At 43.9% G+C, this 26,930-nt stretch overlaps 1 protein-coding gene across 1 annotated transcript in view; it reads left to right on the top strand.

The window, feature by feature from the left end:
* Window positions 1-850: 850 nt before the first annotated feature.
* Window positions 851-26,930, top strand: part of VOPP1 (VOPP1 WW domain binding protein) — a 62,544-nt gene continuing 36,464 nt past the window's right edge. Inside the window, exon 1 of the mRNA XM_036406618.2 lies at window positions 851-1,266. Within this exon, the coding sequence (XP_036262511.1) occupies window positions 1,216-1,266 (51 nt within the window). The 5' untranslated portion in view covers window positions 851-1,215. The remainder of the gene's footprint in view (window positions 1,267-26,930) is intronic.

The raw sequence follows: 26,930 nt of genomic DNA, 5'->3' as shown, positions 1-26,930 counted from the left end.
TGAAATGCCAAAGGTTACCGCATGGGCACACAGCTCATGTTCCCACTCACCAGGCTGGCAGAGGAAGCACCTTATAGAATCACAGAACCACAGAATTATGTGAGTTGGAAAGGACTCAAAGATTATTCTATGGGGAGGGACACCTTCCACCAGACCAGCTTACTCAAAGCCTCATCCAACCCAGCTTTGAACGCTTCCAGAGACAGGGCATCCACAACCTCCTGGGCAACCTGGTTCCAGTGTCTCACCAAACTCATCGCAAAAAATTTCTTCCATGTCCAATGTAAATCGACTCTCCTTCAGTTTCAAATCATTGCCCATTGGTCTATTGCTACAGGTAAAAAATCCTTCCTTATCTTTCTTATAACCCCCTTTAGATACCAGATGGCTGTTTTAAAGTGTCCCCAGAACCTTCTCTTCTCTGGGCTGAAGAGCTCCAACTCTTTTAATGTTTGTAGGAGAGATTCTCCAGCCCTCTGGGCATCTCTATTCCCTCTTCTGGATTCACTCTAGAAGAAACATGGCTCTTCTGGGGAAGGGGTGTCGTGGTCACGGGCGACCCGCGAACAGGTGCGGGGGCGGTGGCAGGGGGAGATGCGGGGCAGGGGCGGATGCGGGGGCGGTGGCAGGGGGAGATGGGGCAGAGGGCAGGTACGGGGGCAGGGGCGGATGCGGGAGCAAACGCGGCGGAAACGCGGGAGCAAACGCGGGAGCAAACGCGGGGTCACGGATCCGCCACCACCGCCCCCTCCCGGCTGGGCAGGGCCGCGGAGCAGGGCCGCGGGGCGGGGCCGGGGCGGGCCGCTCCTCTGCCCGCCCTCAGTGGCGGCGGTGGCGGCGGCGTTCGGCCTCTTTGTGCCGCCTACCCTAGCACCCGGCGGTCTTCGCCTCGCCCCGACCCTGCTTCGCTGGTCTCCGGCCGCCGCCGCTGTCGCTGAGGGGATCGGCGGGTCAGCCCGCCCTCGCCCTACTGCGGGGCTTCCCCGCCTCCCTCCCCGCCCCGCCGCCGCTCTACCCCGCCTCGTCCCTCTGCCCCCGGTGTGGGCTACTCGCGGCCGCCTCCCCCGGCTGCTGTGAGCCCGCCGTGCGCGCTGCCGCCCGGAGCTCCCCGCCGTCGGGGATGGCGCGGCTGGCAGCGCCCGTGCGCGCCTGAGGCGGAGGGGCGAGCCCGCCGCCGCCGCGGGAGGAGGAGGAACAGGAGGAGGAGGAGGAGAGATGAAGCGCTTCCACCCTGGGGTCGCGCTGCTGCTCTCGCTGCTGTGGGAGGTGAGGTGGGCCGTGAGGGGAGCGCTGCCCTGCCCAGCGGCGCCTGCGGCAACCCCGTGTTCACCCGCGGGGTTCTGCCCTCGGTCGCGACCTGGAGCTGCGCGGCTGGCGAGGGGAGCTGCAGCCCGCACCGGCCGGGGCCGTGCGCGGGATGTGATTTATTTTGGGGTTAATGTCTGCCCATGGGCTCGGCTCAAACAGGCGGTGCGCCGGTCAGGAGTGCTGGGGAGCTGCGGGGCCGGGCTGGGTGAGACCTGGCGCTGCTGCGGGCGCGGTGCTCACGGGCGTTCGTGGCGGCCGGGCTCGCCGGGGGTCCGGGGTCTCACTGCTGGAGCACAGGAGGATCATCCGCGGTGTGATGGAGCAGAGTAACACGGGACCTGTACGCAGGGACACGAGCTGCTGCGAGCTACCCATTCCCAGCAGACTGACAGACTGTCCAGGGGACGCAAAGCCTGTCAGTAAGGGTTAGACGGAAGGCTCATCTCTTATTTTCATTATCCTCTTATTTTCATTTCCTGGACAAAGTGTCCATTGCGAGGTAGGTGCGGCGGCATCAGTTCACGGGGAGTCGTGGCGGCACCGTGCAGCGTGGTTAAACTTCTGGGAAAACCTGGATAGCGCAGCTTTCGTACTTACAACCAAACAAGCAGTGAATTAGGAGCTTTCATTATTTGGAGGGGAGATTTGTGCCGCGCAGTTCTAGAATCATGGAATAGTTTGGATTGGAAGACACCTTAAAGATCGCCTAGTTTAAACCTCCCTCCGGTGGGCTGGGATGACGCTGGATCAGGGGGTTGGGAAAGCAGCTCTTTATTTCAGCGGGCGGATGGGCAGATGTTTTCTGGGGGCGAGCTGTTCTCGGTCTGTGGTTTACCCTTGGGGCTGGGGACGGGCAGGGGGGCAGCAGTGTCCCCCGGACAGAGCCGTGCGGGCGCGCTGCCATGTGCCGCTCCCGGGGGCGGCTCTGGCAGCGTGCGGGGGTCACCGCCGGCACTCGTGCGGTGGCAGCGTGCCGGGCTGACTTCGGAAACACCCGTGGGCTTGTCTTAGGCGCATCTCTGTGCTCATAAAGCCCAGAGGCAACGTAGCTGAAAGTGTCAGAGAGGTAGGTGAAAGGGCTGTGCTGCCTCTGTGATAGAGCAGTTTAGACAGGAAAATGATTTTTTTTTTTTTTTTAAACGGCCAAACCCATACATGGAAACAGGAGTGCTCGCTGTGTAGTTACTGCTTTTGGTAATGGATATAATTCATGCAAATTATGTTTACTACATGTTTATGCCACCTACGTAGATGAATGGTTTCTGGTGTGTTGCCCACTGTGCCATCCAGCATCATGCCATTAAAACACTCAGATCAAAATCATCGCTTAATGTAAATAAGTGTAACTCTTTACAGGTTAATTGATTTGCACCTCTTTTCCCTGGCTTTAAACCTGGCCTTGGTTCTAGCCCTCAACTGCTCTTAACTCCACAGCAGCTCTTCAGAAAGCAGGAATAGCAAAATGTCGATTAAATGAAACAAACACCACCATTTCCCTCAGGGATTGTGTTCATCTGAGACGCTGAAAGGTTTTGCCCCTCCAGGATCTCTTTGATTAGATGTGTCTGCTCTCCTAACGTGTATTCTGCTGAAAAAGATCATTCGTGCCTGAAAAAAGTAATTTGCATAAATCCTCATTGGATCTAGCCAGTGTTGCTGTTATTTAAGCTTTTCTACTGGTTTTAATTGTGGGGTTCCCCCCCCCCCCCCCACTTTTTCCTTTAATCTTGAATGCTTGTTTTGCCATCTGGTTTTGTGGATTTTTTTTTTCTGTCTTGGAAGTTCTTAGGTTGCCTATTAAAATGAGATGGCTTTGTAAATAAGGCTGTATTCTACATGCCCAGAAACAGAGTGCTGGGGGTTTAAATAACTTAATCGGAGACATCTGGTTGTTTTGAAGGTTTTTGGTGCATGAAACTTTTCACTGTCTTCTGTACAAAGTTCTGTGCTGGTTATTATCTGAAATAACATTGTTGCAATTGTTTTAAATCTGTTTGCAGCTTCAACATGACCTTAGTTATTATTGAACAGAGCATGAGCTGAGAAATGTGGTTTTCATTCATCATTTTGCAAAAGGCTCTGACTATTACCCAGGTACTGTGGGGAGGAACCCATTTAGTCTGTCAGAGCACTATGCAGTAGTTTACTGGTTCTAGCTAGGTTTTCCTTGGGTAGATTACCCAAAATACTTGTTGTAAAATGTTAGTGTATTGCAAAACCACTATTTCTGGTTATGTTGATGAAAGGAATGAACTCCTTCACAGTTAAGTATACATCAGGTTCATGGTGGGTGTGAGTTTGGATGTGGGCAGTGTGTGTGTTGGTGGCTTTCAGGCTGAAGCCTAGTCAGTAGCTGGCTGTGGCAGTCTCCCACAAGCAGGTGAGGGTTTGCTGTTCCTGATGTAGAGGCAGAAGATGCAGAAGAGGGGCTTGAGGGGCAGGGGAAGGAGCTTCCATGTGCTGGTGGCTGGTTTCATGAAGGTGACTAAAGGCATCAGCACCAAAGCAGATTTACACATAAGAAATTGCTGGCTCTTGGTGCTAAAATGCCTCTCCTTGTTCTAGACAAGCTTGAGATGTGCTAATTACAGAAACACCCCCAGAGCACTGTGATGGTGGGAGAGGGGAATTAATTTTGAGTTTTCTTGTGTGACAAGGGTTTTTTCACTGCAACCACAAAGACCATGGTGGAAGAAAAATCTCCAACCCCAGGACCCAGATGAGAAGACATTATTCGGGGAGAAAAGCTAAAGATGTCATGTGTTTTGCTCATGACTTAATTGCAGTTGAACAGTTTAGCAAGTAAGGTAAAATGAGGTGGACAATTTGACAGGTAATTTTGGTTCCTGTAGGAAGAAATGAAGACTGTTGAATCGTTATCTGTCTTTTCCAAATTAATTTGGCTACTTGGAGCTAGCAGTGTGTTATTAACAGCAGTTGCTTGAAATGCCCTTTTTCACCAGGAGCCTGGGTGACTGGTATACCCACAGTACTGGGATATATGATTTCTGCACTCACAAATAACCAGTAGTCTTGCTTGCTAGCTTAGCTTGGCTTGTGGTTCTGACGACAGGACTGCATTTTGTCTCAGTTGGCTCTCAGTTTTATAGAAAGATTTGAAGAGGTTCTTGAAGTGATGACTGTTTGGGGCATATATATCAAGATTTTCTGCTTCTCTTTTATCAGTGATCCCAAGGGCTTTGGTTGTCTGAGCTTAAATGTGACTTTAATGAATAGTGATGTCTTTGAAATGGGGAAAAAATAAAACTAAACAGTCCCCCCACCCCCTGATGAAGCAAGCTTATTTTCAGCCTGAATGAGGACACCAGTGTCTCTGTGGGGCTTACTTCTCAGACTGAGTGCCTGCTTTCTCTCACAAGCTGTGGAAGTGCTGGATGGAGGAGAGCTCAATAGCTGAAGCTCAGCTCAAGGATGGGGAAGCTGAACAGAGCTGTTGCAGGCTGACAGAGGACCCTGTCTGTGCTGCAGTGGTAATAATGGTGTTTTATTGTTGCTGCTGCAGAGAAGCTTGCTGGGTAGCCTCAACTTTCAAAACTGTCGAGTAATTTTAGATGCCTAAACCTCTGATTGGCCACTATATTGTATCCAGGAGAATCTAGTGATCAGTAGAATCTTCTTGTTAATTTGTCAGATGAAAGATACTACTCAAGAGTCAAGTGCCTTTTTTAAAAAGAACAAGAAAATGGACATGTCATAGGAACAGCAAAATGTGTTATCTTGAAAGAAAATTCAAATACTTCCGACAGTCTGTCATACAAGATTTGTTTAAGTAAAAGCAAAGTTGGCTGGTACTACTCAGTTGGTTAACTGATGTGTTGAGCTTTTTAGTATTATTTTTCTAAGTGGGCTTCAACAGGAGAGATTTTATCAAATCAGAGAAACCAAAAATTTCTGTCCTTCCTGAAGAGGTTTGTTTCTAGTTTTAGTTTGATTGTTTGTGTTTTGGGGTTTTTTTTTGTTTGGGTTTTGTTTTTTTAATCCTTGTAGGAACAAGAACGTTAAGATGAGGAAAACCCCCAGTCTTAAAAAAAAAAACCTACACATTTTAATCATGGTAGGCACAGGTGGAGTTCAAGAATTTGTGAGGATTATGGGGATCACTACATCCTCCCCTCCCCTGTTTCTGTTATTTTTTTCTATCCATTAGTGGTCAGGTTTTCCTTTATATAAAGGGCTGTAAGAGTAGTGTTGTCTCTGAGCTGTCCCTCTCTGTGGAATACTGTGGATACTGCCCTGTTGATAATTTAACTCGTGTTCTTTCAGTGGTGTCACTGTCATATTTTCTGAAAAATCCTTCACCAGGATTTCTTCTCCTGGGAAGCTGAGAAGCCTCAGAGAGAAATGAAAACAATAATTATCTGATTGCTTCTCCTGTGTTTGCTGCTTTGGAATGTGGTCTGGAGATTGTTTACCAACTGGTCATTGTTTGCTTGGTTTCATGTGAATTGTTTTAACTTAATGACCAATCTGTGTGTTGGGACTCTGGAAGCAGTCATGAGTTTTCATTATTATTCTTGTTAACCCTTCTGTGAGATCCTTTCTCAATTCTTTAGTATAGTTTTAGTATAGCATTTCTTTACTATATCATAAAATAATAAATTAGCCTTCTAAGAACATGGAGTCAGATTCATCAATTCCTCCTTTGTCCCGGGGACCCCAGCAAATACCACACCGTGGGGGCTGGGGGGAAATAAGGGGAAAAATCTATCCCAAAAATTCTGCTACAGTTGTTAGTGTAGATGTGGCCACTAACTCTCTCCTCCTTTTTTGGTTTTGGTTACATAACGGATTTAACAGCTTAAACAATTTCTGGTGGGTTTTTTCCCTTACCCTCCTGCAGCTGGTTGCAAAGCAGCTATTGCATTGCTGAGTGAAGGCAGGAAAGAGCTTTCTTAGGATTTATAGTTTGGAGATCCAACTGGTGCTGGCAAGCCTCCCCTGCCTCTTGACAGCAGTGAGATGGGCTGTGATTTCCAGGCGGGAGGACTGAGCTCACACACTTTTCTCACTTTGCTCCTGCTGAGGAGGAGACAGATTCGTGTTGGTGGTGGGTAGGAAATGGGTGGCCGACTGCCATTTGCATCTTCTAAGAGGAGGTGCAAATGGGGTTCTTTGGGCTTGGTTGGTGTGGGGGTTTTTTGTTTAAATTAGAAGAAGCATCTGTAAAATCGGTTTATATTTTCTTACGGCAGTCAAAAATATTTAGCACTTTCTGTTATGCTTTCTTCATAAAAGGGAAGTTGTCTGACTCTTTTTCCTCTTGCCACTTTCCATTCAGCTAATGCAGGTGGCTGGAAGGTTAAACTTCGCCGAAGCAAGCCCTTAGACTTCAGGTGCTCTTTTAAAATGGATTTAACTAAAATCAGTAAAAAAGAAAGGGGTCAGTTGAAACTCTTTGGTTTAGTACAGATTCATTTTGGTTTTCTCCAGTAAGAAGAGGCTTAGAAAAACTGCAATGACTATGCCCATATAGAGGCTTGCTCTGGTCATCAGTGTACGCTGAATTACAGGCAGAAAGAGATTAATGCTTAAGCTTATGCTACAGAATTTAAAATAAATAAATTAAAAAAATATTTAGAAATATATCTTACTGGGGCAAGGTAGCTACAAATTTACTGCAAATTTGTTGTGATATAAAAAGTAAAATCCATATGAAAAAACACTACATAAAGCTAGCATATTTTACTTTTTTTGTCTAATTTTTGACAGCACTGTGTTGCTTTGTATGCTCAGCAATGCAGCTGAGTTTGTTTTGCTGAAGGTTTTGTTGAAATCCTGTTAGAGTTTGTTATGGCAAACATATAAACTCTCTTTGGACTAGCAAGAGGCAAAGCCTTTCTAGAAGCTTTTTTTTTTGTTTGCTTGAATAGTGATTTTTGGGAAAGGAATCTTAGGTCTGTCTGAAGTCTGGGGATGCAGCCTGGGATCTTTGGCATTAAATAGCATTTGAAGACAAGAAAGCTAAGGTCTTAAATAGTGGATATTATCACTTTCCTGATACCAGAACAGTAAGATATGAGATGAAATGCCATGCCTGGTATTTCAGAAGGGCATGAGAGGACAATCTGGGTTTTTTTAATGTTTTTTTCCTTTTTGAGAACAATATATCTTGACAGGTTTCTCACATATTAAATGGAAGAGTTATCACTGCTGAGTTAAAAATGTCTTTCTTCAGAAGTGTGTCTCCAACTTCATGCTAAATAGGTGTTAGCTACACCTGTGTTTTAAATAGCTCAACTAAAAATCTATTCCTTCTTTCTTAGTGACTCAGCTTTCAGTCTGGTAAATATTTTAAAGGACAGGAACTAGCAAGAAGTGGTTTCTCATCTGTATCTCATGTAGTGAAGGTGTGGGTTGTTGCTGGTGGTCTCTAATCCCTGCTTTTGGCAGCTCCTGCAGCTCTAGTGACCCTGGGACCACTAAAGGATCATATCAACCCACTGATGCCGTGAATGACTAAGCCACAAAAAAGGGTCTGGGGGAGAAATGTGAGAGGGGATCGTTTTCCATTGGCTCAGCAGAGGTTTGTGCCTTGGTATAGCGTCATGGAACTTGCTGCAAGGGAGGAGAGAGAATGTATGGCTTGGAGCATGACTGCTCATTTTGGTAGCACACTTCTTGTTTCAATACATTAGATCTCTCCTAATGGGAATCATAAAATCCTTTTGGTTGGAAAAGACCTTTAAGGTCATTGAGTCCAATGGTAAACTTCACACAGCCACATCCACTGGTAAACTGTGTCCCTAGATGATGCTGCATTTCTACTGGAGTGGAAGGCAATCATGGAAATCTTTTCTGTGCTCTGCTAGAAGGGGAAACTAGCAGAGTGTGATTTTTATTTTTTTCCTTTGCCGGAAAGATGCCATTAGATACTATTCTGGAAAACTTAGTCTTATCATTTTCTCAAGTCACCTGCCACATGTCTCTCAGAGCAGAAGTGCTCAAGCAGGAGCTGATGGCCTCCCCAGTCTTTTCCATGTGTGGAGCAGGAGAGGGTCATGGATGGAGACTGTACTTTTAGGGAAGGTTCAGCATCAGTTGCAACATAGGAGGGACTGTTGTCCTCAAGTCCAGCCAAGGGTAACTACAAACACAGCACTCCTCTGCTGCACCCTTCACTCCACCTCTCTCATTTGGAGGTCTAAAAAAACCTTGGTCTTTCATTGAAAGTGACTGTGAAGTGATCTAGGCCTTAGTTTCCAAGTTCAGAGGAAGTTTCCAGAGGAGTGGAAAGTGGCCATTTGTGAAGGGTGATGAAGCAGGGTGATGGGAGCGTACCTAGACTCCAGTCCTGGCTGCACACGAGCCTTCTGTAAGCAGCTCACTGTTTCCAGCTGGAGTAGGAAAGATATTGTGCCAGCTGGCTTGGTCTCCCACCTCTGACATTGATAGGCATCAGGCAACTAAAGAGCTGGCAATAGTTTTCAGGATGGATCCTTCCTTCCAAGGTCTTATGCTGCTGGAATAAGATGTGAGGGCTGCGGACTCCAGGAATGTAGCCAATACCTCTAAAGATTTGTCCTTCTAAGGTAATTACATTTTATGTTTTCTTATGCCTTTCTAGTTACATGCATTCCAGTCTGTTTGGATCTTCCCTGGGAGTATGAAGAAGTGGAGAATCCTGAAATGAAATTAGTATGAGAGGAACATGAGCATGTGGGAAGGTGGCAGGGATCTCACAGATAGCAGGCTGAAGGCGATGGGTAGCACGTGTTATACTTGATGTGAGAGGAACATTTTGTTGTGCATGTTCATCTTTTTGGGCCTCAGTCAGGGGCACTAACACCCAAGGGAGCATGATGCTTTTGTAGACCTACTCTGCTTAGCTTGGTCTTGCCAGCAGTGTAGAGTGACAGGCTTGTGCTGCTATGGGGTTAAGAGCAGGTAGTGTGCCTGTGATCCAGAGGGTTTGGTTGGCAATAAACTAGGAGCTCTGTCAGGGAACATATACTAGCAAAGAAAAATAAAATCAATGAGTGTAGTAGCAAAGATGGGTTTCTTTTGAATGGCTGCAGACTTGGGGTGTTTTGGCTGGCACAGTTGTGTCTTGCTGCATGCATGTCTGATGGGTGTAGGTAAACCAAAAAAAATTCTTCTATGTGTCCTGGTCAGAGTCAGTTTTTCTCCTTTTCTGGACAGGAGGTGCTCCTTGTCCAGCTAGAGAAGGCCAGGTGTTTATACCTTGGTGGTTTTGGCACAGTCCCTTTAGTGTCATCACAGGAGATTGATACCCAACTGTGCAGCACTGTTTAGACATGGTGATATGACAGCAGTGTAAGGGTCTCTACCTGGGGAATTGCTCAGGTGTTGCTCAGTGTTTTGTTTCTCCCAGTTTTGTTAAATCTCTTCACTAAAATGGATAGAAAACCTGTTAACTTAGTGAATTCTTTTCTGATTTCCTCATTATATCTGTAAATGTAAATTATATCTGTAAATGTGGTGTTTCTCAGACTGATTGGTGGGTGACTGTAAGTGCTTCAGCTTTTGATGCAAAAACCAGGCAAGGATGAGTCAAGAAAGTGTTTTCTTTCATTTCTCCTCCTCGGGTGGGGGAAAAATACATTGCTTATTGCTACAGATAATTCTCTCAATACTGGTGTAAGTGAGATCCGTTAATTTGCTGCTGGCTCTCTTACAGTGTGAGTTCACAGCTCAGGGCCTTATTTCCCTGCTGCAATTGGAGCCAGGGGTTTAACCTATTACAAGGGTAATGGGTGTAAAAGTCCACCTTCAGTTGTTCAAGTGCCATTAAGTTTGGCAGAATCTCAGTCCAAAAGAGAGGACACATGGAACACGCTGCTTTCAAATAGTCAGACAATTGTCTAACCTAAAAAAATAAAGGAGGGGGAGGATGGGTGTGTAAGAGTTTCTAAATCTACTTTTTTGAGGTCTGCTTTTCTTTTTCAGGCTGACATAAGAGGCTCTTATCTTGAGTGCTGTCTTGCCTATCCAAACATTTATCAGTAAAGATAACCATGATTTTCAGTGTTTTGAGCAGCAGTGGTGCAGAGAATGCCTGCTGAGCCTGAACTATCAAGCAGTGCTGCCATGATGTGCTGCACCCTGTGCAGTGGGGTTTTGCATCAGAGACCCCAGTTGTGCTCTGATCTGCTTCTTGACTAAAGCAATTCACATCTCTTGGCTGTGATACAGAAATACTAATAACATATGGGATTAGGTTTAAACTCTTCAGAACTGGGTCATCCTGCAGTTTGAGATAGCTTAAGATAACGTTAGGCTGCTTCATTTTTATTTTTTTTTCCTGTAGTTGAAACGATAGCGGTCTCTGTTCCTAAACGTGTGTGCATGTGTCCCTGCGTAAAGTACGTTACAGTGCTACTCTAAGGCTGCATGTGTATGCCTGCATTTTTCTTAGGATGACCTGTATTTCTAGGGAAGCTAGGGAGCAGGAGAGGCATAAGTGCCTAATAATAGCCAGATACTACAAGTTGCATAATGTTGAGGAGAACCTAAGGCAGTTTGGGGCTTTCGCATAATGCCAGCACCATGCAACCAGCTGAACTTAGTGCTGAATTTGCAGCATGGTGATAGAGAAGTGTTTCAGAATCTGCAGCTGATGTGTAGATCTTGGAGCTTCTGTTTTCTGAAATCCAGGTCTTAGATTTGTTTTTTCATGTGCTGTGGGTAATACTTCTGATGCTGACTCCTTAAAGCCCAGGGTGAATATTAGCAAGTTGGGTCTCACTATACCGTGTATGTGGCAATCATTTGAACAGGTATCTTCAGTGCTCCTAGAAGGCATTGCAAGGGATCCTGAAAATGTTGTAGGAGACACATTTGAATATGCCCAAAACCTTGCTGGTGAAACTTCCTGGCATGGCTGTGCTGACCCACACTGCCAGCTCTGTGTGCGTGTATGCCTGTCACAAGGCATCCTGTGGGAACACATTTAGGTTGCAGCTTCACCTGGTTTTCCTTGTGGACAAAACCATGGGCACAGCTGTGGCACAAAGCCAGGAGGATTTGGATGAAGCTTGTTTTAATTCTGTAGTAATCTTGACTTCCTATTTTTATTAAAGCCCTAATCCTGGGCTCTGTCCAAAGGCCATTAAAAGTCAATGGAGACATCCTACTTGTTTGCAATGAGTGCTGGCATGGGCTGCCTGGAGGGTGCTGGGTGCCTTTGGTTTTGCTGTCTGAACCAGCCTGAGGTGCAGGTGTCTTTTGCTCTGTGCAGCTTGTGGAGCCCTGTGGGCAGGGATGGTGGTGTCTGCCCTGGGCTGAAGGCACACACGCTGAAAAGTTTGTTTGCCTTGAAGCAGCCCTTGGTGTCACTCCTCTGTGCACCTGCAGTGTGCAGCACTGTGCCCACCCACGGAGCTGCTGGTGTAGCTCTCCTTGGGGGAGCAGCAGCTGCTTCAGCCAGCCATGGTCACTGTCCATGTTGCATAAGGAGAAAAGCATCGTAGTGATTATATAAAAGAGATTATGTAACTGGGTAATTTGGTAATCGCCTCTCTGGTGAACGCTAAGAATAGCTTGTGAATATGCATTTATTTCTGTGATAGCCATCCACAGTGATGAAGTGCTGGGAAAGGTGGGTGCTGGGCAATGGCACAGGGTGAAATACTTGTGCCTGCTGGGTGTGTGTTTGCAGAAACTTTGCAGGTCTGTTGCTCCTTTGCTGCTGTGCTGAGACACATCAGCTGCAGGTCCCCCTGCCCCACACTGTGGTGTGACCTGCTCCACAGGTGCAGTGAAGGTATACAACTGCTTTTGATAAGCCTGTGCCACCTGCCTGTGGCATCTGTACCAGGCTGTGCAATGCAGACGCAGAACAGATGATGGAGGAAGGAACACATGTTGCTTCTCCATGGATTGAGGCCATTTTTGCTTTCTCTTGCTTCCCAGAGCTGTCTGGTTTTCATGCTGAAGTTGCCAGTACCTCTTCCCCCCACCCCACCCTGAGAATTGTCTGGGAGGTGCTGGACAATTTCCAGGATCCTGGTGAGGAGCAAGAAGGCTCATTGCCTGCTTTGAGACAACTGAGAAGACCATGTGTGCTTCAGCCCCACTCTTACTTGCATCTCTGTTCATGGGTTTATTCCTTTCTTGCAGAAGGGAAGGTGACTCATTAAGAAAAAAAAGATCAGATGGTGCCAAAGCCAGTGAGAGCTCTCTGATGCTAATTGAAGTCAAGGGAGAAACTGTGAAGGAGATGGGTGCTGTTCCTTGTAGTCTCTTAGTCATGAGAAGGCTGTGCAGGGGTGAGCTCGGGATAGCTTGGGAGAAGGCAGGAAACTGGATGAAAGGCTGTGGCAGGGGATGAAGTGAGCAAAAGAAACTCTCTGAGCAGTGGTTCATTTCAGAACATCAGTCCTGGCTCCAAAAATGTTCCTGCAGTTTTCAGATCAGCTTCTGGAGTCTGGATGATGGCTGCCTTTTTGTTATGGGTGTGGGGTTATTTTTAAGTTTTCTTTTGTGTGGTTTCAATTTGCCTTCCCATTCACTGTCCTGAAGGTACAGTTTGCCACCTTTTCTCATTGCTACAGCTATGTCTTCTGTACCTTGAATTGCTTTTTCAGCTCCTCATCTCCTTGCTGCCTGAAGCTCAAGCTCTTTAACCTTATCTTCAAGCTGCCACATAATCTTCTCTCCACCTACGGCTCTGACCTGGTTTCCTCCTCCTCCTCCCAGCCTTGCTCTGGCCTGCTGTTCCTCCCTTCTTGGCTTAGGATGGCTTTCCTCTCTCTTTTCTGCGTTATTGATTTCATGATTTGCAATAGTTTCCAGTTCCCTGGCTGCTGCATTCCTGTTCTCTTTTTAAAATGTTTTTTCTTTCTGTGCTTTCCTTTTTTATTTCTTTTCTAGGCTTTCTTCAGTTCCATCTATGATTCAGCCCTGGCACAACCACTTCCCACGTGGGTTTTGCCTCTCCTGTCATTTCTTTACTTTTCCCTACTTGCAGAAGGAAAGGCTGTACCATCTGCCCTTAAAAGTGCCTTATAAATCCATTTCCCACATACTGCAGTGAGGTGTTGGATGCAGATTTAAAAAAAAATAATAAAATCCTTTTCCCTTGAAAGAAATACAGGTTTCCATCCTGTCCCTTTTGCACGAATATCTGTTTCCTAGCATGTTTTTTCTCATTTTTGTATGTTAGGCTAGAGATTTAAGAGTTCAGTTTACAGCTTCACCCCAGAATTCCTTTCGTGGAGTGGGTGATTCCTTGTTGCAGTTGGCTGTCTTGTACAGAACCCTTCTCCTTGGTGTTTATGCCTTCTCCTTTTAGTAGAGTATCAGCCCTGGAATATGCTGCTGCTGTTGTTGTGAGGACAAAAGAGTGTTAGGGGAATGTTCTTAATAAACATACGGTTGTTGCTTAGTGTAGATGGGAAGTAGGCAGAGGAGACTGCGTGTGCAGCACCCTGTGAACTGTAGAGGACAAGGGCAGGCACAGACCATGGATAATATGAAATTATTTTGATGCCATGTACATTCTCAGATGCTTAATGGACTTAATTTTTCAGTGTCAAGTCACGCTTCTGGAAAAAGATGTGACTGAAGTGGAGAGTTTTTGTGCAAAAGCATGTAAGGATGTGTTAGAGCTGTTATGGGAGCTTTTGTAAAGTGAGAAGTGTTTAATTTGTAACTGTACAGATACATTAAGAATAATGCTGTCTGGACTGATAGGTAGGTGTGAAGTAGTGAAAAGATAAGGAAGCTGAAATTCATGTACTGTGTTAACTTTTTAAAACCAGTGAAACTGAAATGGTATCACATTTGCATCAATTTTGATGAAAGGTGTGTATGTAAACTCCTGCTTAGGATCAAAGAAAACCATTCTTAGTTTCATGTGGATAAGACAGTTCAAGGTGTGTAAGTATTGTATAAAAAGGTATGAAGGCAGTTTTTACATCTGATGCAGAGACACCATACAATATTTTGCTTTAGTTTTGTCTGCTTTGCCAGTGTCATATGCAGCATGTATAATCTGATTGACTTTAGTAGTAATGTTACCTTCCTTGTTCTGGAGCCTGCAGGTGCAGGCTTTCACCATGTGGGTTGTGAGGGTGTGACAGACACCCTGGGGTTCATCTGGAGCATACCAGTTGTACTGGATGTGAAGGCAGAACTCTCACTGGTGGGGAGGAGCAGAATGGGCTCCATGTTTTGGGAGCAATCCTAATTGGTCATCTGCTCCCTTTGAAGAAAATAGGGGCTGTGAAGATATTAAATTTCTTATGGAGGTTTGAGTTCAGTTAAATAGATTCAGTTAAAGATATTTCCAAAAGCAAGTCCAATGGAGGGAAAAAAATGAGCAGTGTCTGCAAATATCCCACTGTCAGGAAGTGCCTGATGGAGACAAATTAATAACTTTTAAGAAGTTCCCCTTTCAAATGTTCCTGCAGCAAGCTTTTAAAAAAGATCTAGAAAGGCTTGAAAGCAGGAACCCTTTGTGAAAGGTCTTTCCTTCAAGCAAGAACATTTTGACATGCCATGAAGCAAGGTTGTGAAGGGACAATTAGTACTGGGTTTCCTGATACTGCCTAGAGAGAGCTTGGCAGCCGTTTTCCTGTGGTAGGGATACACTTGTAATCTCAGTGTCAGTATTTGCAAATCTTACTCTAGCCCTGCTGGTGACTGCCTCCTTGTGTCTGAGGGTTATAATCACCCAGATCTTGAGGAAGGACTGAGGTCTGACTCTGAAGCAGGAACAAATGACTCTTGCAAGGGAATTGATCTCATGTCTATGCCAGATGTGTCCAGACCTGACTCTCCCTCAGCCCGACAGATGTTTTTGCAGCCATTTGATGGCAGGTACGTACCACCTTTGTGCCTGTGGCACTGGTGTGCTGGTGACAGCTGGCAGGGCTGGCATTCTGCAGGGCTGTCATCCTTCTGCTGGGCTGGGTGCAGCTCCTGCTCGCTCTGCCTGCGCCTGCAGGGACAGAGGTGTTCACACTCGGATCCTTGTTCCTAGAACATGGGCTGAAGGTGGCAAAACTGCATCATGTGCCTGACTTTATTACCTGGCTCTTCAGCTGCTGGAAAAAAAAACGTTCTTTTCTCTTTCAATGCTTTGTGGTGTTCTGGAGAAGAAATTCTTTCTTAATGATGTCCTAGACTGATATATGTTCTGTATTCATGGTAACAGCTTCTCCAACTATCCATCTTCCAAATTAGATTAAATCTATTTGTACATTTACGGTATTTCTTCATGCTTTATTCAAACACAAGTAATCAAATAAAGAACAATTCATGCTGTTATGCTTCAGAAGTCCTTGCCAGTACTTGGATTTTTATGGGAAGACAGAGTTTTGCAGTTGATTGTAATGGCAAAAAGTATGCTTGTCTGCCATCTCTCACAGAAGGATTTCATAGTACTTAAGCAATATTAAATATGTCATAGCATGTTCCAGTCACATCCAGTCCAGATGTGTAGCCTTGTACAGATGAGTAAGTGGGCAGAAAGTATTGAAAATGTCGTGCAGGATGTTTGTAGCAGAATTAGAAACTTAAGATTTCTGATTCCTGGTTTCCTAGTCCTGTTCAATATAAGGCAACTGCATTGATGTTACTATAAACACTTTGCAACAAGCCCTTCTTTTTCATGAAGTTATAAACACGGGAATTTTTTTGGAAGTTCCAAGCAAGGCATCTTGTCAATGGCATGCATCTCTACAGGCATGTGAGTGGTCTGGAGGAAAATTTCCTGGATTGGACTCTTCTCCATGAGGAATTAACATTTTGCAACCATTGTGTTTATTCACTGTGTCCTGTTAGTAGTGAATCTGAGATCAATAGATAGCTCCAGATTCTTACCCTTAGTATTTTGTTTTATGCATTTGCACATTTACTACTCAGCTGTACTTGTATTGGGATTGTCTTGCAGACTTAATGACTTTCTGATGATCTAATTAACCTCAGCCTGTTAGTGATGCCAGTATTTATTTGTGTAGAAAATGAATTAATGGAAGTTCCACCTGCATCTCACCTCTTTGGATAGCTGACTAAATCTGTTTAACTTACTGTTGTCTTCATAGTGCTGCACTCTGAAATACCACAGAAACTAAAGCTTGTGTGGGGTTCTTTGTTCTCACTTTTTTTTTTCTTTTTAACCATTCATTGACTATGCAGTCCTAAGACACTAATATTTTACAAACTTGAGTCAATGCCACTGAGTAGATTAGGTTAAAATAGAAATAAAAGCACATCAAGACAGTATCAAACTTCCAAAGGCTGTTTTTGTTTAAGCACTTCCAAAACCTAGGGAATTGAAAGTCCAGGTTTACAATGTGTGATGACAGTGGAACTTCTCAGGAAAGCTTGGCATTCGCCAAGGGTGTGGGAGGCCAGTTTTGTCTCCTTTGTGTCCTCTGGATGAGTCCTTGAAAGAGTTCCTACCCTAGATGGGGTATACTAGAATTGATTTATGTCAGTTGTTAACATTATCTCTCTTTTCCCCTTACAAAGGAAATATGTGCTAAGCTGGGTGGAAAGCTTCACCATCACTCAGTGGTTTAGATGCTCTTTGAAGAGACACTTGTGTTTGCAGCATTTATTCCAATTATACCCCTTCAGAGACTGAACATAGAAACTGGAAGACGGAAAAGGGTGAGACATTAGGTCTGTTGGTCGCAATAACACAGCGTGGCCTTGTTTTGTGGAGTGCTTACATGGGGAATTTGAGGCAACTGCTTGTGTGTGTTGGAGAAAGAGATAATTCTGTCCTTCCTGTTTTTTTACACAGTATCCTAAAAATTTTGCTACTATCTCTTAATAGAGATAGGATGCTGGTGAAAATAGGTCTTCGTACCTATATTTATGCATTTCATGCAAATGCATAGAGTGCATAAATATATGCACTCTGTTTCAATGTTGAAAAGAAATGCTGCCAGCACAAAAGTTTGAGGTTATGTCTCCTCCAATTGCCTGAAGTTAAATTTTGTTCACTTCCAGCAGAGCAAGAGAGGCTTGAGTACTTATGGATGGGAGGTGAGAAAACAGACTTGCCATATCCTGGCAGAACACATTAGCTGGGCTGGGTGGATCTTGACTGCAATTGCTACTGCACCCTTCCTCTTATACCTCTCTGTTCTGCAGATCTGTCCTTTTGGACACCTAACAGATGCAAAAAACCCCAAAGGAACATTTTTGTTTTGTTTTTGCTTTAGGAATGCAGGAAGCACAGTTTCAGGATCTGAAAAATACAGTTATGTGGCCAGCCCCCTAATATGAGAGGGTTCTCCAAAGATTTCTCTGGAAGTTGCATATCAAGCTGGCACTATCTGGAGTTTACCTGCTGCTACATATGTAATTCATATGATGACATGAAATATTTGTATTTAATAAAGAGCTCATAAAAATCTGTCTTCCCTCCTTTTCATATTGAGAGCATCTCATGGCAATGTCTGAAGGTTGCACACCCAGGCAAGGACTGTGGCCATACTGGAGAGATATATTTCAAATAATCACCATTCCTCTCCAGTAGCTAGGGAGATGGGCAGGTGGTGCAGTGGAGGATGCAGAGAGGGCAATGCCTAGTATACCTTTTCCAGCCTTACAGACTGTTCTAAAACAGATCCATACAACATTTAGGCTGAGAGTATTGGTAGTATCTTTTCTAAGCCCCAGATTTTTTGCAGGGCTGTTGTATTCCTGACATTGCTGTGCCAGTTCATAGTACCTTCCTCAGCTCCTTCCTATCTGATAGGGACTAGGTCAGGGAATTCATGCTGAGGCTGGTTTTGCTGCTGTCCTTTTCCTTTAATGAACATCTTAAGGCTGTCTTAGATACTTATTTCAAATTTTATTTATGTGAACTGATGAAATGTCCATGGAACTGGATGTGTGCTACGTTAAGTTTTGAGTTTATATATTCCTAAGTCTGTCTTGTCTGCTTCTCTAATTGGCTTTATTTGGGGTTTTTTCTCTAAATATTTTTAAATAATCCAATGATTTACATTTTTTCTGGATAGTCCAATTTTGTGTTTCTGTGGCTGGTGACAGGGCTGGTAAATCAGGATTGATTTAACACTTGCCACCCTCTTTTGGCAAGAAAGACCATCCAAGTGATCTCTGCAGTGAAACCAAAAGAAAAAAGATCAAGAGTTTTCAAATAAAAGCGTGCATATCAACAGCATCAGTCCTGCAGTTTCTTCTACCAGTGTGTAGAATTGGCACTCTGTGTTTCTTGTTGCACACTGTGGATTTAAGCTTGGAGGAAACCCTGCATCTTGAGCCTCTGATCACAATTTTATGTGCATAAATAGTGCTGGATTTTACAGTGTCCCACAAGAATTCTCTGTTCTGCTATCAGGCAGTCTCAAAACAAGCTGCCTACATGTGTGCCTTGCAAATAAGCCTCAAACCTGACCTGGAGGGAATACATCTGTGGGTGGATGCACAGCCCAAGCTCCCCACCTCCTCAGAGCTCTGCCCCTCAGATAAGGCTGTTGGCAAAGTTGATTATGAATCCTGGTGATGGGGATGACTTTCTGTTTGATGCAGAAGAACTCAGTTTTAACTGTTGTTAGAAAAAAAACCCCTTACTTCTTTAGAGCTTGTCTTATGTCAGAAATACTCAGTTTCCTCATTCGTGACATTGTGTGTTTGAAGATCTTTTTCCCTCCAGTGTGCTTTTGTGATCTACTTTACTATATAGGATGCAGTATAAAAGTATGGCCTCGTGGCTAAAGGCAGTGTCACTTAGGAAAGTGGGGTTCTGCTGTTGACTCTGCTGTCAGGCATGGGCATGCCTCTTTGTGATTTTTGTCCCATATTCTTCTTTTAGTTTAAGGAATTATAACTTCTATTTATAGCTAGTCTTGGAAGCTGTGAAGTAAAGCCATGGATTAAAAGCCATAAGAAAGACAGATAGGTTTCAGTAGATTGAATTGAGCAGATCCCACCATTAACAGAGATGAGGAAGAGGGATCTCTGGTATCCTTTTATTGAGTACTAAGGGTCATGACCAAGTACCACAGAATTATCTCTTGCCATGTAACGTGTTTCTCACATCAAGCAATGCTCACTCTGACTATGGGCTAGGAGACCTCTTTCAGTCTGTAGTGTTTCATAGTCAGGAGGGTTTTTTTAACTAGTGAACTTAAGGCCTTTAATAAAACCTTGTTTTTAAAAAAGTAAAAAAGATCTGATATCAGTTTCACTCCGTCTATTGAGAAAGATTAACTTCTGGCATTCTTTTTTTCCGCTTTGTTTAACGGCCTTGATCACATCTATGTTCCTCTTGGCCTGAAAAGCCTTGGGCAGTGCTTGACTTGTGATGCAGTTGGCATTGTACGTTAAGGAGCCGCAGACATTGCCATTGTGTAGTGTTAAACTTTCATCCATTATTTGCCAGAGATGGACTATCCTGTTCCTCCTGCACCTTGATTCTGGAACCTGGGTACACAATTTTGCAATGAATAAGTAAGTTCTATTTAAATCCATGCAGTTTTGATCTGAGATTTGTCTTGAAATGAATTGTAACTCCAAGCAAAGTTGTCTAGAAATGTTATCACAATGTTATCTAGAAATTATGGATTCACCATGGTTTTCCAGATGTTTGCCTGAGTTTGTCAGAAAATGTTATAAATGAGAAATATCTTCCAGAGGTTTTTATTTGTCTGAAAGCCACAAAAAGTGTTTTGTGTTTCATGCCATGGTTCAGCCCTAGCTGGCAGCTTAACGACCACACAGCTACTTGCTCACCCTCTCCTGGTGGGATGGGGAAGAGAATCAGGAAGGTCAAAGCTGGTAAACTCCTGGGTTGGGATAAAGACAGCTTAATGGGGAAAGCAAAGTGAGGAATTTATTCACTGCTTCCCCTAGACAGGCAGGTGTTTAGCCATTCCCAGGCTCCATCACACATAAGTTACTTGGGAAGACAAATGCCATCACTCTGAATATCTTCCCTTTGTCCTTCTTCCCACAGAAGGGATACTCTGAGCATGACACAATATAGTATGGAATATGCCTTTGGTCACTTGAAGACAGCTGTTCTGGCTCTGTCCTCTCCCAGCTTCTTGTGCATCCCCAGTGTCCTCCCTGCTGAGGCAGTGTAAGGCACAGAGAGGGCCTTGGCTCCGTGCAAGCACTGCTCAGCAGTAACTGAAACATTCCTGCCTTATCAACAGTGTTTTCAGCCCAAATCCCAAACACAGACCCATAGCAGCTACTGTGAATCAAATTAACACTATCCCAGCCAAAACCAGTATGCATTCTGTACTGCTGATTCTATCCCATTTACATTATGCTTAGGTCCCACACTATCCAATACATCCTCATTAACCCCCACCACCCTTCACTCACATCCTTTGGTATTGTATGTAGATATCATTCCATTAGTCAGTGAACTTTGGGTTCATTCAGTCCATGGCTAAGGGGTTCCATCTCTTATAGGGAGCACTCAGGACAGGAGAGATGGTGTGGAGTTACTTGCATGGAATTACTGGGCACCACAACCAGCTCAGGTCACTGCTGCATTTGCACTGCTTCTTGTAAGGTTTGTCCTCTGTTGGTTCCGGGGGTTTCTGCTGTTGTAATTCCCATAACATAATTCTGGTCACTTTGGACCAGACCTTGGGTTTAGTAGTGCAATGAACTTGACCTGCTGCAGCTTGGATTTATCCACAGACTGCAATTCCTTAGGGTTGTACTTGCTCCAAGTGGAGCCTTATCTATGAGCCAGCGTGTATGTGCTGTAGCATGGACATGGGCAAAGTTGCTTTGAGATGTGCCAGTTCCAGCATGGCCTTTTATCCGTTGGCCACAATCCCTGTGGAGATACACCTGCTGCAGCCCAGACATAAGCACAGCCCAGTACCTGCTCTGGCATGGGCTTATCTGCAACCACAGGTGCTCTGGAGAGTTCTGCTCCGGTGTGGACTCATCCACAGGTGACAATCCCTTTGACTGGGATCACACTGGAATTCCAGCCTGTCCAGCACAGCAGCGATGCTCTGGTCATCTGCCAGCCCAGGCGCGTGACCACTGTTATCAGGATGTTCCAGGCACAGCAGGGTGAGATGATAAGAGCACAGCAGTACAGGAAGCAGTGAGAGCAAGGAGCAGCCAGTTTTGAGCACCAGACCCTGGCATACAGTAAGGCAAGCAAGTTGTGAGGCACAGGGTCCTGCTGATTAATGGCCCAACAGCAATAATTTTATCTAGAATTCCATCTAGCCCCTTTCAGTCTAACCTGTTGCTATCTCCAAATGTTCAACCCCCAGGCTGCTAACCAAAACTGGCTGTGGTTTAACTCCAGCCAGCAACAAGGCACCACACAGTCTCTTCGTCACTCTCACCCAGTGGAATGGGGAAGGGAATCAGTGGTAGAAGTCAGAAAAAAGCATGGGTTGAGGTAAAAGCTGTTGAACCAAAGGTTGTGCACACAAACAGAGCAAAATGAGGAATACATTCACAGCTTCCTGTGGGCTGGCAGGTGTTCAGCCATCCCCAGGAAGTCAGGGCTCCATCACACATAGTGGTTATGTGGGAAGATAACCGTCATCACTCTGAACATCCCCCTCTCCTTCTTCCCCCAGCTTTATATGCTCATCATGACTCTGTATGACATGGAATATCCCTTTAGACAGTATTGACTGTATCTTCCCAACTTTTTGTGCATCCTCAGGCTTCTTCATGGGCATGGTGGTACAAGAAGCAGAAAAGGCCATTTGAGGCAGTGTAAGCACAGCTCAGCAATAACTAAAACATCCCTATGGTATCAACACTGTTTCCAACACAAATCCAAACTAGCTCCTGTGAAGAAAATTAACTCTACCCCATCCAAACTCAGCACATTTTTTCATGATGCTTTCAGGAAAAGCACCCTCAGTAAACTACCATACAGACCCATCCATGCTTGCTCTTTGGGAGGTGTTGGTCAAAATGGAACACCTTTCTGAATCCTCATTTAGCCAGCTCTCAGGCCATAAAGTTCAGTGGGGCATTTGCAGGGGTGAGAGGAGGTGCTCTTCCTACTTGTCATGGTTTTGTGTTTGATTGTATGGTCTGTGTCTTGCAGGCATAAGATGATCTTAGTGGTTGTTTATGGTTTTATAAATCTACAGAATCAGGGGATTTGCATTCTTTGGCTGCAGCTATACAGAGGAAGTCTGAATATTTAATGGAGTATTGAATACTGCATAACTTTTCCATGTATGAACTTGGAGAAGGTGTTTTGATAGATTGATTGGTTTGCTTCTTAAACTCTGTAAGGTCAGAGATCATGTGTCTGAAATGTTTTAAAGATCTAGTGTAGGTTTTAGGTAATTAATATTTCATGCTTGCCCCCAGATATGTGGTAGTGGTTAAAACTCAATTAAGTGGTGATTATACAGAATGATGAATATTTCATTTATTTAATATGAAATAGGAAAAAAGTTATATTGCTGCCATGCTGGTTTTATTTCAAAAACCTTTGTCAAGATTAGCAAGATTGAAAATCTCTTTAGTGTCCTGAATTTATTCTGCTGAAAGAATGCAAGTATTTATTTGAGGACTTTAAAAAAAGGATTCTGTTGTCCTCCTTTATAAGGATGTTTCTTCTTGCACCTTAATTAAAGCTTTTTCCTCATTCACCTTCAGTTACAGACCAAAATATTGTTCTGTTCACACCATTTATTAATTGAGCTCTTGGTAATTGTATATTCAGAAATATGAGTGTCTGCAAGACTGAAAGTAATCAGATGGGTGAGACAGGTGTCTCTCTGTGTCTGTACTCTGTCTTGGATGGTGGCAGGTGCTGTGCCAGGAAGGGCCACAAGACTGCCCACTGTCTGAGGTCCATTCCTCTCGTGCCTCCCCAACATATGGACCACTTGGATCAGAGATATTAGGGTGGAGCTCCCATTTTATTTGGTTTAATTACTGGTTTGGATCTGCCTTCCATGGATTTGTCTAGTTCTTTTTGCATCTGTCATCTCTGCAGTTTCCTGCAGCAACAGATTTCAGATTTTGTCTGTGTGCTGTGTAAAAAAGTACTTCTTAAATGAATTTCCTGCTAGGATAAGGGACACTCATTGAAACTATTGTTAAAGGCTTGGCAAATAATAGTTCTGTACTTAGCCTCATTTAGCTGTGCATTCAACCTTGCTTTTCCTCATCACCCAGGCATCTGTTTTCCAAGTTGAAGGCTCCCAAACCTTTTAAACCCTTCTTGAAAGGCAACTGCTCCATTTGATTATTCATTGTAGTTTTCCCTCCCTGTACGTCTGATTTCTAGCTACAAGCACTTCTTGGAAAGCAGAAATAAGAACTAAGTAATGCACTTTAAAATAGGGGAGAAATTGGTGACTAGAATCTGCTGAAAATTCAGGATTCCCCTCCTGTATGGAAAAAGAGCTCCAACTGATCTTTAAAATACAGCCAATTTTAATTTCTAAGCTTTTAAGGAACTGTAAGGAAAGTAACTCGTTGGTTTGAGTTGGATTCCAGTAGTGCTACTGACTTTTGGTTGCCCTTATTCTGCAAGGAGTTATTAGTGGAGTAAAGGACTTTTCAACACAGAGAGCTAAAGAGCATGAAACCTACCAGAAAAGCATGTATTGACTTGTGCGTCCTGAAGCTTTACTGCTTTTGATGGGGCTGGCTAAGGGGGGAATTATTATGTGCTCACCTCCTCTGAGAGAAACTAGTCTAGTTGAATTTTCAAAATTCAGTGCTCAGAGGCTTGCTGGAGTGTACCTGTAGGAGGAGATGGACAGATTTTAGCCTGAAGGAGTGTGGATAAGTGCAGCTATCAGAAGACAGTTGGAATACACGTCCTGCTTCTGCAGCCAATGCTCAGCTCCCTTCTGCAGTATGGGCGCAAAGGCTGCTCATCATCACAGCTGGCTCTTCAGAGCAGTGTTACATAATGGAAGTTTTATTACGTGGTTTGTAGCTATTATTTAGGATTAAATTTTGTTCCATGTAGCTGTCCTGCCACTGCTGTGGTGGTGTCTTCTTGTGTAACAAACAGCATGGCCAATATCTGTTCTGGGTCCTCTTCCAGTAAGCTGAGTAGATTTTCATATAAGAGGCTCAGTTTCATATCCTATGAAACTTTGTTGTAGACAAAGGAGAGAAAGTAGAATTTATTTTGTTATGTTTGAGGTGGGGAGTGAGTGTGGGAGTTTGGGAGGGACTCAGGATGAAGTGTTGGTCATCTTTTCTATCTTTTAGCCTGTGTTGTTGAAGGAGTACAATTTGATGTTTGGTGGCTGTTGGGTTTTCTGAGCCCCTGATGCCTTTATGGTATATCACAAACATCTGTTAGTGCCACAGCTGGACTGAGAGATGGCAAAGCCACCCATGCCAAGACATAGGCCACGAGGTGAAGTTGGGACTTCCAAGCTATTGGTGTCTCTTAATTGTGCTGTGCCCTTGAGATCGTAGGCAAATTTGACCACTTGTGGATGTATATGGAGAGTCAGAGATTAATGGAAAATCCTCAAAACACATTCTACTCTGCATTTTGCCTTCCTTATCTAACCCTGTTATCCCAGTAGTGCTACTGTGGTCGGAGTGGTGAGATGCAGGTGGAACTGAAAATGGTCTGCAGATTGTTAATATTCATATCCATGTCATTTTCATCCATTCCAGTATGGCTGTAAATAAAGAAAATTGATTGATCCTTTTGAACATTAATTTGGTTGTCTGGACTCAAACTGCCGGTGAAGGAACTGGATTGTATGCTTTGTTCTGTGTTGTAGCAGTGAGATTACACAGTTGGGCTGTTAACAGCTAATGCTTGAGTGTGTTTTACATTAAATACTGCAAGTCAAAGTTCAGCTGCTATGGATCTTACCTGGTGGGTTGGTTGTTTTTTTTCAGGTGAGCTCCAGGTGTGAGCCTATAGTAACTCTTAAGTTTGTTCATCAACACAGAGGCTTTTTGATAAATCATATGCACATGATTTTAATGTTCCTCATGGAAAACCATAAGGACTTTGGGTGCTGCTTTCTCAGAGACATGTTGCTTCTCTGATTTGCCCTTTCTTTTTCAATTCAAATGCATGCAGCCTGGTTTACATAGGTCTTTGTACATTTTAGTGTTACTACATTTCGCTGATGTATGACTAGTAATTTTTTTGAGAAAGAGTTGGTGATCTGCGCTTTTTATATTACATCAATGAAGAGTGGCTTAATGCTGTTTCTTAGACCTGAGCTAGTTGAATTGATGGCATGTGAAATTCAAGCACAGTAATCTTGGTTCAGTCACAGCTCCAAATTCTTCTGAGAATTTGAACCATGGGTACACATACTCTTTTTGTTTTGTTATGAATAGAAAATAGCTTCATACCACCAACTCTTTTCTTAGTTCCTTGGTTTCTTCAAAATTGTTCTACAAATTCAAGAATGTCAGTTAATAGAGCTTAAAAAAAAGGAGAAATTATTATGTCATAATAGCCTGATGCTAAAATAATGTTCCATTTACGTGGAGCCAGAAAATCAAGTTGCAAACCTGTCAGTGTAGACAGAATGTAAAAAAAAAAATAAAAATAAAATTTGCTATTCTTGTAGGAATGTGAGCAGTGACTTGTTGAGAATGAAATCCCAAATAAAAATATTTGTAGGCATGCAAGGCTAATGCAATTACTGTGGGCACATGGTATTTCTTGACTCTACGCTCCAAGGAAGACTTGCAGAAACACAGGGACATGAACAGTTTAGTTCGGATGTTTGCAAAAGAAACTGGTGTGAGATTCCTTGATACATCTGATGGTTTCCTTGATGTTCATGATGCTGTAAGATGGTCTTACTTTGCTCCTTGGATGAAAATATAAATAGGAAGTCAAAACAAGACTTTTTGCGTCTGTGTACTATTGTCCTGTTCCTAGTGTTTTCTTCCTAAATCCAACCTAGCCTTCAAATAAATCTGTGAAATTCTTGATAAGCCTCCTTCATCCTGCCTTTTTCCCAAACACTGGGGGAGGCTTTCAGTAAACACCTGCAGTTTCCTCCCTTGTTTATCTGCAGCTCCTGCCATGGACTCCCTGCCATGAATGCAAAACATGGCAGCAGTTAAGGGGCTGTATCAAGACCAGTTGCTGTCAGGACAAGAAATATTGCTTCATTGTTTGTTTTTACCCTCTCTTTGCATCTTGCTTTCTGTTGTGTCTTTTGTTTCATACTTTGATACTCCCTATTCCTTTTCTGTGTAGTGATTGTGCAGCCATGTCCTGGTTCCTGATATGGGCTTCTGGATGCAGCCAATATAAATCTTTTGTGCAATAGCAGTCATCCTGGCATACTTTCTGTCAAACTCTACTTCTGGTGAATTTATTTCCCTTTTATTTTTTTTTTCTGTGGTGCTAAGAACAGCAAGCAGCTGTCTACCAGCAGAAACTCTGGAGAACCAACTTTCCCACTGTTGATTTTTCCTTCAGTCCATATGGATTTCTCCCTTTAGAGTGAGGGGCAGATGTGCTTTGCCTGCTCAGTTGTGTAACACACCATTGGTTGCTTTTCTGCGCTGAACTCATAATGAAGTAACCTAAATGATTATAAAAGCTTTAGTATCAGCTTCATTTCATTTAAATAGACCAATAAAAGCAACCAGTGTGCAAGCTGCTGGCTCCACTACTCCTGCATAAACCATTAGCAAAACAATATTACTGGCTCTTGACAAAAGAAAACGGCAGTGAC

Source organism: Molothrus ater, chromosome 1 (assembly GCF_012460135.2).
Source record: "Molothrus ater isolate BHLD 08-10-18 breed brown headed cowbird chromosome 1, BPBGC_Mater_1.1, whole genome shotgun sequence".
In the NCBI taxonomy this organism is placed as follows: Eukaryota; Metazoa; Chordata; class Aves; order Passeriformes; family Icteridae; genus Molothrus; species Molothrus ater.
The sequence above is the reverse complement of the archived record's forward strand: the minus strand, read 5'-3'. Positions and strand labels throughout refer to the sequence as shown.